The sequence below is a fragment of the Phalacrocorax carbo genome, chromosome 17 (genome assembly GCF_963921805.1).
Source record: "Phalacrocorax carbo chromosome 17, bPhaCar2.1, whole genome shotgun sequence".
In the NCBI taxonomy this organism is placed as follows: Eukaryota; Metazoa; Chordata; class Aves; order Suliformes; family Phalacrocoracidae; genus Phalacrocorax; species Phalacrocorax carbo.
The window spans coordinates 9,565,159-9,579,985 of NC_087529.1; the positions used below are offsets into that span (position 1 = coordinate 9,565,159).

A 14,827-nucleotide genomic window follows, 5' to 3' on the forward strand; every position below is an offset into this window, starting at 1 on the left:
TCCCGGCCCGGCGCTCACGGGGGGCCGGGGCACCGGCGAAGGCGCAGACGAAGCTTTAGCGATGTGGAAAAATGTGGTGCTTCCCTCTTGAGTGCAACGAGGGGCAGCAGCGTGCGTGGTGAAAGCTTTGCCCGCTCGGTGTTAGAAGAGGCAGCCTTCTGGCAAGACCTCAGTAGTTTACTCACAAATAAATAATTTATTTTTTCCCCCTTTAGCAATAAATGTTTTAGAAGGAAGATTGACCAAGGCAAAACTGTTTCCTGGCATTAACGCGTTCCCTTTGTCTAAAAGCGGGCGGTATTGCCCTCCGTTGAGTAGAGGCACAAAAGGCCCGTTGCTGCTCACGGGAGGCTTCAGCAGGGAGCAGCGACAGCACCCCGTCCCGTGGGCATCGCCCGGCGAAGGGCTCCCCGCTCCGGCCCGGTGTTCGAGCGCCGCAGGGGCAGCGACGGGCCGGCTCCGCACGCGGAGCGCAGACCCGCTGACCCGCCCCAACGCCCGTAACACCCGCGCATGGATACCTGAGGCTGCTGAAAATGAAGATGCTCCCACAAGAGCTGAAAACGCTGGGACTTGCACCTGAATGTCCTACGATCATTTCTTTCACCCACACAGCCTTCGTGTCTCACATAACAACACCCAGGACTTGGATTTTTGCCATAACTTCTTTATTTTGGGAAAAATATAACAAATTACTTCTAAACAAACACCCATCCCCTCCCTTAAACAGACTGTCAAGACTGCCCAAACAAAATGTGCTTATACTCCATTTGCCCCTACGGATGCTGAGTCTGTAAAACCAAGAAACACACGCAGCGCTCTGAGAATCCCTGCAATTTGTGTGAGTGAGAACAACTGAAATAGCTGCCTGCGCTTGGAACACCAACCCAAATCTGCACCTGGTCATAGGTACAAAAAGTGTCAAGTTTTGCCCATGCCCCACTCACCTTTTCTTTTTTTTTTTCTTTTTTTTCACACCACCAAAGAACAAGATCGCAAAGAGGCACAACAAAGGGACGTGTGTCCGTTCGCACTGCACCCCTGCCGACATTCAGTATCACCCTTCCTAGGAACGGGCTGACAGGTGAGACCATTCCAGGTACGCCGGGTACCTACTGACATTCTTTGGGAGACAGCAATTTGCAGATCAGCACAAGTGACATTCCAGTTTAAATAAAAAGGTAAGAAAAAAAGAACAAAAGAGGTGTTTGCCCCACTTTTCAAAAAGAAAACCAAGGCAAGCCAATACTGGAGCCCAAAGAAAAGGCATATTACAGTGTGTTGTGTAACCGTGATGTGTGTAACCAGAATGGGCACATTATTACATGGCAAGTGCAGCCTGTGCCCACAGATGACAAGCGAAGCCAGCAGCTTTCCCCAAGCAAATGGCGCGAATAAGGGCTTGCCGATAGCCAATACGGCTGCGTCCCTGAGCAGCCCTATTAATGTGTTATACGCTTTTTTTTAAACTTGCTGTTTAACGGACTCAAGGTCTGACCACCACAATCCCATCACAGCCCGTGTAAGCTCACCCCTCTATATCACACAGTGACATGGCATGTGCGGAACAGCTTCCTCTCCTACCCTTTCACCTTTCAGACACCTAAACCCACTTTAGTTCAACTCATCCAAAAATCTGTATTAATTACTACAACACTATGCCAACAGACTCTGTTGAAACTGAAAGTTACCTCTCGCAGAGAGGTTATTTTAGAAGTACTTAGATATCATTTAAAAACTACTTATATTTTTCCCCCCACCAACACACAGTGATAATGGAATAAATCCAGTCACCTTCACATGAAAGAACAGTTTTTCCCTTTGGAGTGGCACTAGTTTCGTAATTCTGGTATTTAAAAAGACAATTAAGTTTGGTATTGCCACTTTTCCCCAACAGGAAAAAAAGAGACGGGTAGATGCCAAGGGAATACAGAACAAAAAACAAGTAACAGATACTAATGGTAGATGTGTGCTTCCTGACAATGTCAAGCTCCAAACTCCTAATGGAAAACCGAAGTATAACTGGGACAGGGTCGGGGGAGCAGAGCGGGGAAGAAGCACTGGTGTCGGAGCAGAAGACAAATGTTTGGTGAATCAAGGACTTTTAAAGGAGTCCGATCTCTAAACCACATCCTCGTTCTCATTTTGCTGAGTGTTCCTCAAGTTGGCCTGACTAGCTGTTGTGGATGGTGTGCCAACCCCAGAGCCAGAAGTGCACGGACAAGAGTCAGAAAAGCCAGAAGCATTTGCTGAGGAACCACATACCCTAACAGCAAAAGGGTGAACAAAGATGAGGCCAAACACCCAGGCAGCTCGACAGCGTCCCCGAGAAACCACTACCAGCCCCTGAGGCTCAGACGCAAGCAGTGAAGGCCTTGTCCAAGCAGGCATTCCCATTACTGGCCATCGTATGGTCCCAAGTAAGACAGTGAACATGACATGCAGGCAGAAAAGTGTTTGATGAGGTAAAAGACAGTAGCACCTCCCTTCTAGAAATAGTAAAAAAAGGCATTTTTTTCCCCTGTAATGACATTTAAAATTTTTTTCTCTTTTTTTCCCAATAAAACCTGCTAAGGATACAAGCACAATCATCAAAAATACCCAGTCTGCTCAGAAGAGCTCTTAGGATTTCACTTCTGCATATACAAGCCTGTTTAACTTCAGTAAGTGTTAAAAACTGGGATCTGATACCAGCTTCCCTTTCCCTCCTGGTACAGATTTATCACACACACATACACACACACACAGAGTACACACTACGTTCCTCTTTTACAGATTAACTGTTAAAAAGGATAATTGTTCTAAGCCACAGAGACTTGTGAAGTCTGGCTCTCATGGACAAGCCATTTTCCTCCAAGGTTTTTACCTGAATTGCAAGGCAAAGCTCTACTGCTCCCACACATTCATTACAAAACAAAGAATAGTCTTTTAGGGTGAGCCTAAAAACCCTGGACCTGTTGGTCCCAGACCCACAGGTCAGTTCTTGGCCGTTCGGAGCTTCCTGCGGAAATAGTCGGGCGCTGCATCGTACAGCCAGTCCGCATCCACCACACACAGGTCCCGCATGTAGCACTTGTTGGTGTGGAGCAGCCCGTTGTAAACCACGCAGGCTGGCTTGCAGTGGAAGAGCACAGAGGAGGGGTGGATGGCCACTAACTGGTGAGAGTCCACGGTGCTGTAGGTGCCGTCGGGCTGCAGCTCCGCGGCGTTCATGAAGAGGCTGTGAGCCAGGCAGCGGCGGATGTTTCCAGTGTCTGAGCGGGAGGACTCGATTGGCATCGACAGCTGTTCAGCAGCAGGAGACACAAGAGTAAGCAAGGGTGTACGCGCACCCTTGTAGGGAAACACAGCCCTGTTTTAGTGGGTTTCCCAGATCAGGCAATATTGTGTCAGAAATCCTGCTAGCGTGGAAAATACAAAAGGACTGCTAGGAATTCAGCTCAGCTAGATGTTAGGCTAATCCAAACTATAGCAAACAAAAGATGAGCTGCAAAATGGATTGAGAGTCTCCTGGGAGTGAGTTTTAGGCCAACTAGCATTTGCAGCAGGACAGGGGTGCCAAAAGGTGGCTCCCATGTCACGCTGTCATGCAAGCAATTCAGCAGCAGCTCCCATGCTGTGCCTTATGCTCTGCGACCGCAGGAACAGTGCTGATGTGAAAGCTGCTGTTAAACTGAACGCCTGACTCCGTGAAGAAGCCAGCCAGCACGGGCTGCTGAGGCCGACGCCACTCCGTGGCGCACATAGCACAGTCACATCTACACTAGAGCAGCAAAATCCATTAGGAAAAACTGTCCTTGAGCTGAGGAGCCTTCCCAGAGCTCCTCTTCTCCCTTCAGCTCTCCTTGACCCACTGAGCTCCACAGCTCTGAGATTTTGGGATGCAGCTGCAGAGCCAGGAATTTTACTTGCCTATTCATGGGAGACTGAAAACAAACCCACATTTTCTCACTCCTGGGACCTGGGGCACAGCAAAATCAGCTTGGGGACAAACAGAAACATAGAGACAGATGAAATGGAGAAATACAGTATGGCAACAAGTTACCTTTACACAAATGTCCCTGAGCTGGGCTCTGACGTCTGACACAAGCATCATGTTCCTGCTGTTGACAAAGTTCTCTTTGCACCATTCCTGCAGCAGAGACACCAGGAGTTAGAAGGGGCTGTTTCTTCACCCAAGACGCACAACAGTCTTCGGATACCATGAAAAGCAGAATCCTACAAACACACAATCTTCCTCAGAGTAAAGGTGCTAACCCATTTCCTTGTCATACTTCTCCCTATTACTCCCCTCTGTCTACAGACACTCCCACAGTGCCAAGAAACAGTATGTTGTTTTCTCTTCCCACGCGGAATTGCTCTGCAAGGTCACCAAGTGCTGCGAAACAGCACTTGTTATCCCACAGGTGGTGAAAACAACTTATGTGAGAATGACATATGCTGCAGGGTACACGAGTCTACAGATCTACAAATCGAACTGAGTAGTTTATAGGGTAGGATAAACCAAAATCTGCTTGTAAATATGCTCAGTGTTTCTGCAATGAATCCTGCCAAACAGCATGTCTAGGGTATTCATCAGCAAGTCTCAATACTCTCCCACTCCTGCTGCTTCCTGTTGGAGCCAGGGAAGGAAGAGACCTGGCTCTGATTACAGAATTGGCCTCATGGCTGAGGGAGCTGGCGGGGTTTAGCCTGGAGAAGAGGCTGAGGGGAGAACTTATCGCTCTCTGCAACTACCTGACAGGAGGCTGTAGTGAGGTGGGTGCTGGTCTCTTCTCCCAAGTCACTAGTGACAGGATGAGACGAAATGGCCTCAAGCTGCGTCAGGGGAGGTTTAGGTTCAATATTAGGAAAAATTTCTTCACCAAGAGAGTTGTCAGGCATTGGAACAGGCTGCCCAGGGAAGGGGCTGAGGCACCATCCCTGGAGGTATTTAGAAGACGTGTAGGTGTGGTGCTCAGGGACATGGGTTAGTGGCGGACTTGGCAGTGTTAGGTTAACGGTTGGACTCGATGATCGTAACAGTCTTTTCCAACCTAAATGATTCTACGATTCTGTGAAGCTTTTGATAATCAGCTTTGCTACAGCCTTCTGGGGGAACCTGTGGCACTTGACCAGCTTTCCCCAATTACCCAACTGTGCAGGATGAGCAAGTCCTCTCTTCTCACTGCTTTGGAAGGAGGCGTATTGCATCCGCCGTGAAGGATGCGGATGTCACTCTGCTCTACGCCAAAAAAGCTCCTCGCTACCATGAGCCTAGACAGCACAGGTGTCCTCAGGGCATCCTACCTTATTGCCACTGACATTTTTGAAGGCCCTGTACACGCTGAGCAGGGTAAGATGATCCCCTTCACTGGAGATGAATTTCTTCCTGACGGATTGCACTTCATCCCGCCGGGCTGGGGGGTTGTAAAGGACACTGTCCACTGATAACAGCGACACGATGGTCAGGATCTCTTCTGTACAGTGGAACTTGGGGGACAGGAGGATGGTCTGCAAATCACAAAGCAAAACTCATTTTTGGTTGACCAAATCCACTTCAGATGGGCAGGCTTTTTTGCTCACTGGCAGCCCACGAACTTCAGCAAGCATTGTTTAGGACAATTTCATAAGTATTTGGGCCTAGAGACAACTGCAAATCTTCTTGTGGGCCCACCAGTCACCTTTAAGAGCAACTGTCATGCTCTTTCATAAGACTAACTGGTTCATATACAGTACAAACATGACGACTAAAACCAACTGCAGCATCAGACACTTTGTGAAACTGCTGAACAGTGCTACCAGCAATCCCGGAAATTGCAAGGGATTGTTTCCGTTTCAGAGGTGCCAGAGGAAAGAAATTATCTTTTAGAAAATCTCCCTGAATTAAAGAACAAATGACAAGCAAATCAGCACAGCTGTTGGAAATAAAGCTATGCTTCATTAACATACTGCAAATATACTAGTATGGCTGCAGTGACCCCAAATTCTACACTTTGTTTAAGGAGTTTGAAAGAGAAATGCCAATGGTACTAGGAAGCAAACACAAGATAAAAATTAGCTAATTTTCCCATAGTTTTTACTTTAGAGAGCTTTGGATCCAGTGGAAAGGCTGCCATCTTCCTTCCCAGGGGGGTTAGGACAAGCTGATCTTCCTTTCGTTCCACAGCTCCCAACAGGTCCAGCTGCTCAATCGCTGCCTGAATAGCATCTGCCAAAACAAGAAGGTTCAAGCTGTGAGGCCTTGCTGACACTGGCAGAGATGTGAAGGACCAGCTGGTTACCATCACTACCTACTTCCCTTGGCCAGAGGGACAAGTACTTTCTGTTTAGAGAAATTAGTGCCCCAAACTGTGGTTTATCCCCGTCTATCCAGTAGAACAATCACCTTTACCAATTTAAGTAGCAAAAACAGAGGCAAAACTAAAGCTGCCATCCTAGCTTTGAGCAGGAGCTGCATGAGATTCTCTGTGGCTTTCCTTGGCAGTTAAGGCCCACTTTTGTGTTCTTTATGACTCAAAACTGCTCCCTGTTTGGAAGCTGGACTCCCCAGGTCTCTGCCATAACCATGGTGGCTCCGACAGGGTGAGCAAAGCAATGAGCAGTGAATGAGCCTGAGACTTCTGGAACACCAGGAGAAGATGCAGCAGAGAGAGCAGCTCCCTTTCACAGCCCTGACTTTCCATACTCTATCTTCTCTGGCTGTCCTGAAGACATTCCTTTTAAGCAATTCCTCAGTGACTCATTTGTCAATGTTTTCCAAGGCTGCCTCTGTAACCACTTACCAGGAGACGGTTTGGACATGAAGTCAAAGGTGAGCACGTTGGGAATTCTCAGGGCCAGGAGATGAAGCATCACGCTGGCCAAATTACACCTGCATAGGCAGAAAAAACAACTGAGATTGTTCTCCTCTTTTCAATTTTTTTTCTTTTTTTTCTTTTATTTGCCTGTAAGATGAGATGGAGTCCTCAGAACCGTGCTGCAACTTGACAGAGACTAGTCCAACGTTGGCTGGTGAAGCCTTACTTCCTAAACCAGAAAGGGTAGGAGGCAAGTCCAAGATTTGGAGGAAAGTCAAGAGAACTATTGCCCATGCCTGTTTGGAGACTCAGAGCCCAGAAGTCCACCCTGAGCAAACGCTTCCTAGTTTTTCTGTTTAGTCTCCAGATTTCATTTTTTCTTAAAAGTCAACCTGTCAGACCCTAGATCCAGTTTTGCTGTTCAGTTCTTTACACAGCTCCATCTGTAACATCCCATTAAAGAGGTGTGGCAAGAAGTGTGATGGTATCAGGGTTCTTTTCTCACCTCTGTATCTCGGGTATTGTCATTTTGTCAAACTTCTCAAACTCATCCTCTGTGTAGAGCCGGTAACAGACCCCACTGTCCTCTCGCCCCGCTCTCCCTGTTCGTTGCCAAGCCTGGGCCTTCGACACCCGCTGGACTGCCAACACTTCCAGACCAACTTCTGTGTATGGAAAAGCATCACTTCAGTCAACGTCTGCGTAACACGCAGCTTTGAAAAACATAACTTTGTAGGATTAATAACAAAAAATCCCAGGATCTGCCACCCAAATGCTGCTCAGACTTCACTTGGTTTAGCACCCTCAAGCAAAGATAATTGTCATGCACTGTGTCCATGAAGCGAAGATTAATTTGACAGATTTTTACCTCTGCATTGCTGGTGCTCAAGAAAAGCCCCCCCAGACCCACACCTAAAACCTAGGACATTAATTTAGCCAGTGCAAAGGGTGTTTTAAATCAGCTCTCAGTGGGGCTCATTGCCTCAAATAACTTCTACAAAACAGAAAACAATCTCTATATCATTGCTTAGAATTCCTCACCAGGGCTGTACTTCTTTGCTTTCACCATGCCTGTGTCCACAACGTATTTTATTCCCGCGATGGTGATGGAGGTTTCTGCGATGTTGGTGGAGAGGATCACTTTGCGACAGCCCTGGAAAGAAGAGCAAACCAAAGCCAGTCAAAAGCCATTTTTGATTAGCTGCAATGAAGAAACACTACTACTTTTGGCCAGCACTGGCTAAGCTTACACACCATTGCAGCACACTATGACCACATACCATGCTTGCTATGCCAGCTCTTGTAAATTATGATCATCTCTAATTCCTAATTAGTTTCTAAAGGATGTGCTTACAGTTCTTGCAACAAAATACACCACCCAGGGCAGGTGTTATCAAGATGCCTTTAAATAATTTTGATTTAATTTCTGGCACAAGCACAAGACCTGAACTAATTTATCTGCTGAAGAGGTACAAAAGGGCCTAAGGCCACACAATTTCCTTTTCTCACAGCCCTGCCGAACACGCCCAGGTTTTTAGCTTTCTTAGTATTTGGCTGGCCCATTAACTGCTGTAGGAATTTTATGTCCATGTCACAAAAAAACCTATGAAATGGGGCAAACTTTAATTCCTCTGCCCTTTTCACTCCCCCTAAGCCTTCCTTCTTTGTATGATCCCAGATGACTTATCCCATGTATCTGTTAATACCATCCCAGTTGCATTGTCTTATATCACACTGGAACCATTCAGCCTAAAGTCAGTGGACAGTGGAGACTATTACCTACTACCAGTGCAGACCACTTTAACCCCCTGAATTCCATGTTTCTTCCAAATACTCATGCAAACAAACAGACAAACCCATCCTGTTTACCCATCATATCGCCTCACCTTGGGGGCAGCCTGAAAGACGCGGAGCTGTTGAGAGTAGGGCAGAGAAGCATAAAGAGGCATCACCATCATCTGCGGGCAGCCGTCAGGGAGATGTTTGGCAATGTCTCGACAGGTTTTGGTCATTGCTTCAATTTCTTCCTGACCAGTCAGAAACACCAGGATGTCCTGAGAAGAAGGTGCTTCCTGGAGCCAGAGGAAAAAGCAAGTGAGAAGTTAAGATGCTTTGGACAGAGAGGGATAACTGAGATTGTAATGAGACGCTGTTTGGCCAGCAAGTCAGCAAAGCAGGTAAGGAAGAAAGAAGAGACGCACATGCTGTACAACGTGTGCAACAGCCTGAAGTTCCCAATGGATTCACCAGAGTTGAAGAATAAACTGCATTTTGCAGGAGTGAGTCTTAGTGGGATGAAAGAATAATTTAAAGTCACATGTCTAATTCATTAAATAACTGTCCAGGACATGCAAACAAGAGAGCCAGCAAGCACCCAGGTACAAGCCAGTAAACATGGAAAACTGAGGCGAGAAGAACATTTGGATATTAGGTATGAATTGACATCGGAGATCTTCACTTAGCAGTCTCCTTTCAACTCCAGCCTTGATGTACAAGTCCCAAAATCCTAACAACAGCAGCATCTTCAAAGCTTTAGATGCAGGGTAATTAACAGTTTAATTAAATGATTTAACCATCTGGCAGTTTTGCATTCAAACATTTAGTCACACAATGCCTACGAGCTGTTATTTAAATAGATCTCTACTTGCTCTGCAATTACACTTTGCCAGTAAATTAGAATCATCTTCACACTACTGTTAGCTTATGCCTGGATTTCCCACCACAAGCCAGGGCTCTTTACAGTTGACCACTTCCAACCTTTCATTCCAATTTTGGAGTAACATCAGCATTTGTCAAGCCCTCCCTTGAGCCAACCCAACTCACTAACCCAGCACACTCCCCAGCTATCCATTTTTCCCACAGGATGCAGTGGAGCACCTCAGGGGCATCTCTGATTTGGCAACATCAAGCTTGAGCCACGCCTTCTGCCACAGAAACCTGTGAACCCCTCCAACCAACAATCCATGGCCCCGGGGAGGCGCAAACCTGAAAGACCGCCATACCTGGTGGATTTGGAAGACTGACACCAGTGCTGCTTGGAGGTAATCACTCTGAGGCTGTTTGGTGTAAAAGATCTGAATTGGATGTTGCCGGCCTTCTAAATAGAGAACAGGAGCTCCATTGAAGTACTGGGAGAACTGGTCAACATCCATCGTAGCTGACATGACAACCACCTTCCATGTGAGGACAAGATAGGTTAGCTCTGCCGTTTAGACCCAGCAGGATACTTACTAGTCAGGACCAGCCAAAAGTAGCTTCCTGAGACAGAGATATATGCTCAGAACAGCAAAAAGCACAGAGTTTGGGAGAGAAGAGAGTGATCTTTCCTTGTTAAAGCCATCAGCTGCAGTATCACACAAGCTTAACAGGGTGGTACGATAAAATGAGCGAACACGTGTTAAAATTCTCTTCCAACATTTAATAAGCAGACCCGCGCACCCACAAAGCTAGGCTGCACAACGGTCTGTTGAACGACACAGTGCTAGGACCCTACCAGCCCCCAACATGCCCTCCCCATCAAAACCAACACGCTCTCACACACTCCATCACATACTAACATAAATTCTTGTGCACCTGACACACATGTGCAATCTCCTTCCCCAGTGTGAGCATGTCATACAGCTGTCGTATCAGAGAGCTTCTGTATCCAGGGTGCTCTCAGCAACAGTATCAAACCTGCCCCAAACGACATGTCTAGTCTATAGCTCACACCCAAGGGGATCTTATGAAAAAAGGCCACATGGAGGTGACCAGATACCTCATTCACATGTGTCATATCAGGTCCATACATCGCAAGTTCTATTCAGATTTTAAGGGGCTTTTTAGGAACAGGAAAATAATCAAGGCTGAAATTCCAAGCACTTTGGGAAACCCCAGGAGATACTCATATTTCCCAGGGTCCAAGCCCCACCCCTGCCCTTTGCTGCCACCCTAGATTCCCATACTTTCAGTGGCAGTTTGCCCAGTTCCTTTCGTTTCTTTTGTGCAGCTTTCACCACTCCAAAGAGTACATCAGTATGGATCGTCCTCTCATGGGCTTCGTCCAGGATGACAACGCTGTACTTCCGCAGCATAGGGTCCCCAATAGCTTCGCGAAGCAGCATTCCATCTGTTAAAAACTTGATTCTAGTTTCATCAGATGTAAGATCATCGAAGCGTACAGTATAGCCAACCTAGGGAAGTGATCATTACAGAAAGCACAAGCACAAAGTTACTTGAGTTTCTCATTGCCGTCATACCACACAGAAGGACTACAAAGCCCTCTGCCCAGCGCATCACGCAGAGCCGACCAGGACTCCAGAGGGACTCTGGAAAGCTAACGGTGCCTTTGCAGTCTGTGAGCAGTTAGTCTTGCAAATCTAATAATCTGCCTAAAGGAAGCTCCCAACACTGTATCCCAATTAGATTTTTCCCAACTAGAAGTTCATCACAAATGCTCCAAGTTTCCTTTCCTTCCTCCCCTGATAGAAACTACTCCATGCTCTCCAAAGACTTTCTCCTCCACTTTTCCCCCACAGATTTACAGATCTGCTGTGCAGATTCAGCACTCTGTTCTCCCTGACGGTGACTTCCGATACAGGAAGGAATGGAAGAGAGGACAATACTTTTTAAGTATTTATTTTAGTTTTGTAAAAACTATTTATTATATAAAAGAATTTAGTTTTGTTTTATTCATCAACTGCTATCTTTTCAATTAGAGGAACACAGACAATAATCAAGAAGCAGGGTACCAGAGACAAACATGCCCCCACCCCGAGCCCCAGAAGCAGTTAAAAGCCATTTTTCCCACTCAGTCATATTATTAAATGAAGACTACCTGTTACCCCTGTGGCTGTTTTTTACTTTACCCACTAAGCCCTCATACTGCCCCACTGGCACTGCAGTACTAAACCAACTCTCTAAAGACTTTGTAAAGCAACCTACCAGTTTCCCCAGCTCTGTCTTCTTCTCATCCGAGACTCTAGTCGCTAAGGATATAGCTGCTACTCTGCGAGGCTGGGTCACAGCAATGATGCCTTGGCGGCCAATTCCTGCTTCATAGAGGTACTGAGGGAGCTGAGTGGTCTTCCCTGAGCCCGTTTCTCCTAAAAAACATTGAAAAATAGAGTTTTTCCCTTTTACAGCATTTTCACATGAAAGGTCCCAACTGATTTTTTTATGTTAACTTTTAATCATGTTTCAGGATGAGGAGGCTGAAGACAGGAAGAGGTCAGACAACTTGCCCAAAGTCACATGTAAAGTAGCAGCAGGCCAGGGACAGAACCCAACGCCTTGCTCTAGTCACTCGACCACTCTTCCACAAAACCCCTTTCACCCAGGCTCCCTCCAGCCACACTCTGGTTTAGACACATATTCCAGTCTGTCTGGATATGAAGTGTTTGTTGCACAACACAGCCAACATAAGATAATCATGCAGAGCAAGGAATAGACACTGATTTGGTTTTATGCATATATTTATACTACACACTAGTGAGTTTCAAAGTAAAGCTGTAAGCAAATTAAAGCAAAGCTTTTGTCACAACAGCAAGTACCAAGTTACGGTTTGAGACTCTCTTAGAGGAGCACGCTGGGCACTAAGCCAGCAAGTCTTCCTCTGTCCCTTCCCGAAATCAGAGACTGTCCCTTCAGGCTCTCAAGAGGTGAACGTGTTCTCCAGCCAGGCGGCACTATCCCACAACACACAAACACTATCCCATCTTCCCCCAGGTGTATTTCTGACACATACTCTGCACAGACCCTTCTACCAAAGACCGCAATCAGCAAAAGCTCAGACAGCTACATTGGTCCTCACCATGGCATCGACAACAAAAAGCATGACTTACTGGGCACAGTATAAAGCGGCACCAATCGCAGTGCTTAGAGGGACTGCAAGTGAAACTGCCCTGAAGTGCAATGTGCATGGAAGAGCAGAGAATGTTTTCAGCATCACTGTCACTTTCCTGCACATTTTATTACAGCTTAAAACACACCTGTAACTCAAATCAGATCTCAGCTTCCTACCAGCCTGTTACAAGAATTGCTCTACATGAAAGAGCGTGAGGCTGTGGGAAAAAGAGCCCTGCACTCTCAATCCTTGCAAGGCAGCAACAGCACAAAGCACAAGGGAAGGAGGAAGAAGCACAAGAAATTCAGAAAGATGACCACCAGGCAGAGAAGAGTCAGAAGGCCAAGTTATAAGCACTGCAGCTGCAGCCTGGAAATAGCATCAAGCATATTATTAAATATGCTCACTCCACAGCTGCAAAATTTTAAGTGGCATGTTAATAGTGTCCATTTAGCAAGCAATAGTGACAATCTCAGGATTATACAGAGGAAAGGACATAAATGCAGTCACATCTATCAGTTACCATGACTTTTTTTTTTTAAGCATTCATATATATGAGTGAAATACAAAGCATTTTTTTATTTAATTCTAAGAAATGCTGAGTCTTTAGACTTCCAGCTGGGAAGTTGTATGACTTCAGCTCCTGAAGATCAGACAAAAAGGTTATTAGTTTGGACTGAGAGAAAAAATAATAAAATTAGTGAATGCCCCTGAAAATGCAGCTGAGGAAACACTTTTTCCAAGGAGCAGGGTTTTCCCATTTGGCTTTAAGTTGACTGAACTCCAGGCAGATGGCGAAACAGAATCATAGTACCATAAAAGTTGGGAAAGACCTCTAAGATCATCAAGTCCAACCATCAACCCAACACCCCCAGGCCTCCTAAACCATATTCCAAAATGCCACGCCTACACACTTTTTGAACATCCCCAGCGTTGGTGACTCCACCACCTCTCTGGGCAGCTGTTCCGGTGCTTGACAACTCTTTCGGTGAAGAAATTTTTCCTAATATCCAATCTAAACCTCCCCGATGCAGCCTGAGGCCGTTTCCTCTCATCCTATCACTAGTGACTTGGGAGCAGAGACCAGCCCCCCCCCCCTCACTCCAGCCCCTCTCAGGCAGCTGCAGAGAGCGAGAAGGGCTCCCCTCAGCCCCCTCTTCTCCAGGCTAAACCCCCACAGCTCCCCCAGCCGCCCCCCAGCACACTTGTGCTCCAGACCCTGCCCCAGCCCCGCTGCCCTTCTCTGGACACGCTCCAGCCCCTCCAGGCCCTTCTTGTCCCGAGGGGCCCAAACCTGAGCCCAGCATTCGAGGTGGGGCCTCCCCAGGGCCGAGCACAGGGGCCCCATCCCTGCCCGGCCCCTGCTGGCCACACCAGTGCTGACACAAGCCCGGGGGCTGGTGGCCGCCGTGGCCCCCTGGCACTGCTGGCTCATACAGAAGGGAGAGGAAAATACTTTTGCCTTCCCCATAAACCAGTCACCAGCTGCCTCAGCCAGCCAAAACTCAAGGATAAAACCATCCCTAACGCGCCGCCTTTCAGGGTCGCACCCCAACGGTTTCCGCGCAGCTCCCGGCAGGCCGCGCCGCGCCACCCGCCGAGGCCCGGCCCGGCCACCCGCTGCCCTTCCCGGGACACCAGCGGCCGCCGCTCCGAAACCCAGGCCCGGGCGGCGCTGAGGGGAAGCCCTGCTCGCCGGGGGCCTGGAGGCGCCCGGCGCTGAGGAAACCCGCCTGGCGGCGGCGGGTCCGTCCCGCCCCGTCCCGTCCCGGCGGACTCACCGATGAGGACGGCGCTGTCGAGGCCGCGGAGCTGGCCGAGCAGCGGCCCCCGCGCCTGGGAGATGGGCAGGCGGCGGCGCTGGCAGTCTGCGGGCGGCGGGCGGCGGCGCGGCGCCGGGGAGTTGTGCAGCATGGCGGGGCGCGGCGGGGGCAGCGCCGCCTTCAGCCGCTTGGCCGGAGGCCCCTCGCCGCCCTCCCGCATCGCCGCACCGCCGCCGCGCCCCGGGCCCGCCTGCCGCCCCGCCGCGGCGTCATCCGCGACTCGCCGCCCGCAGCGGGACGTCATGGGAGATGTAGTCCCGGCGCCGCCTCGGCGCCGCTCAGGGCACCGGCAGCCCCTCGGTGCGCTCCCGGGGCGAGGGGCCCGCCGCGGGAAAGGCACGGCCGGAGCGGAGCGCGGGCGGAGAGCACCGGGAGAGGCAGGCTCCGGCCAGGCGGGGGTC

The 14,827-nt window shown here is 48.6% G+C and overlaps 1 protein-coding gene across 1 annotated transcript; it reads right to left on the reverse strand.

Annotated features, from left to right (window-relative positions):
* Positions 1 to 2,527: 2,527 nt before the first annotated feature.
* On the reverse strand, positions 2,528 to 14,667 carry DHX33 (DEAH-box helicase 33). Its single transcript, XM_064468194.1, has 12 exons — positions 14,385 to 14,667; positions 11,703 to 11,863; positions 10,724 to 10,951; positions 9,782 to 9,952; positions 8,666 to 8,851; positions 7,821 to 7,932; positions 7,285 to 7,444; positions 6,765 to 6,853; positions 6,063 to 6,190; positions 5,290 to 5,493; positions 4,046 to 4,132; positions 2,528 to 3,285 (listed from the first exon to the last, which is right to left on the reverse strand). The coding sequence occupies exons 1-12, from the start codon at positions 14,584 to 14,586 to the stop codon at positions 2,977 to 2,979; spliced, it is 2,037 nt and encodes a 678-aa protein (XP_064324264.1). The 5' UTR covers positions 14,587 to 14,667; the 3' UTR covers positions 2,528 to 2,976.
* Between the last annotated feature and the right edge of the window lie 160 nt (positions 14,668 to 14,827).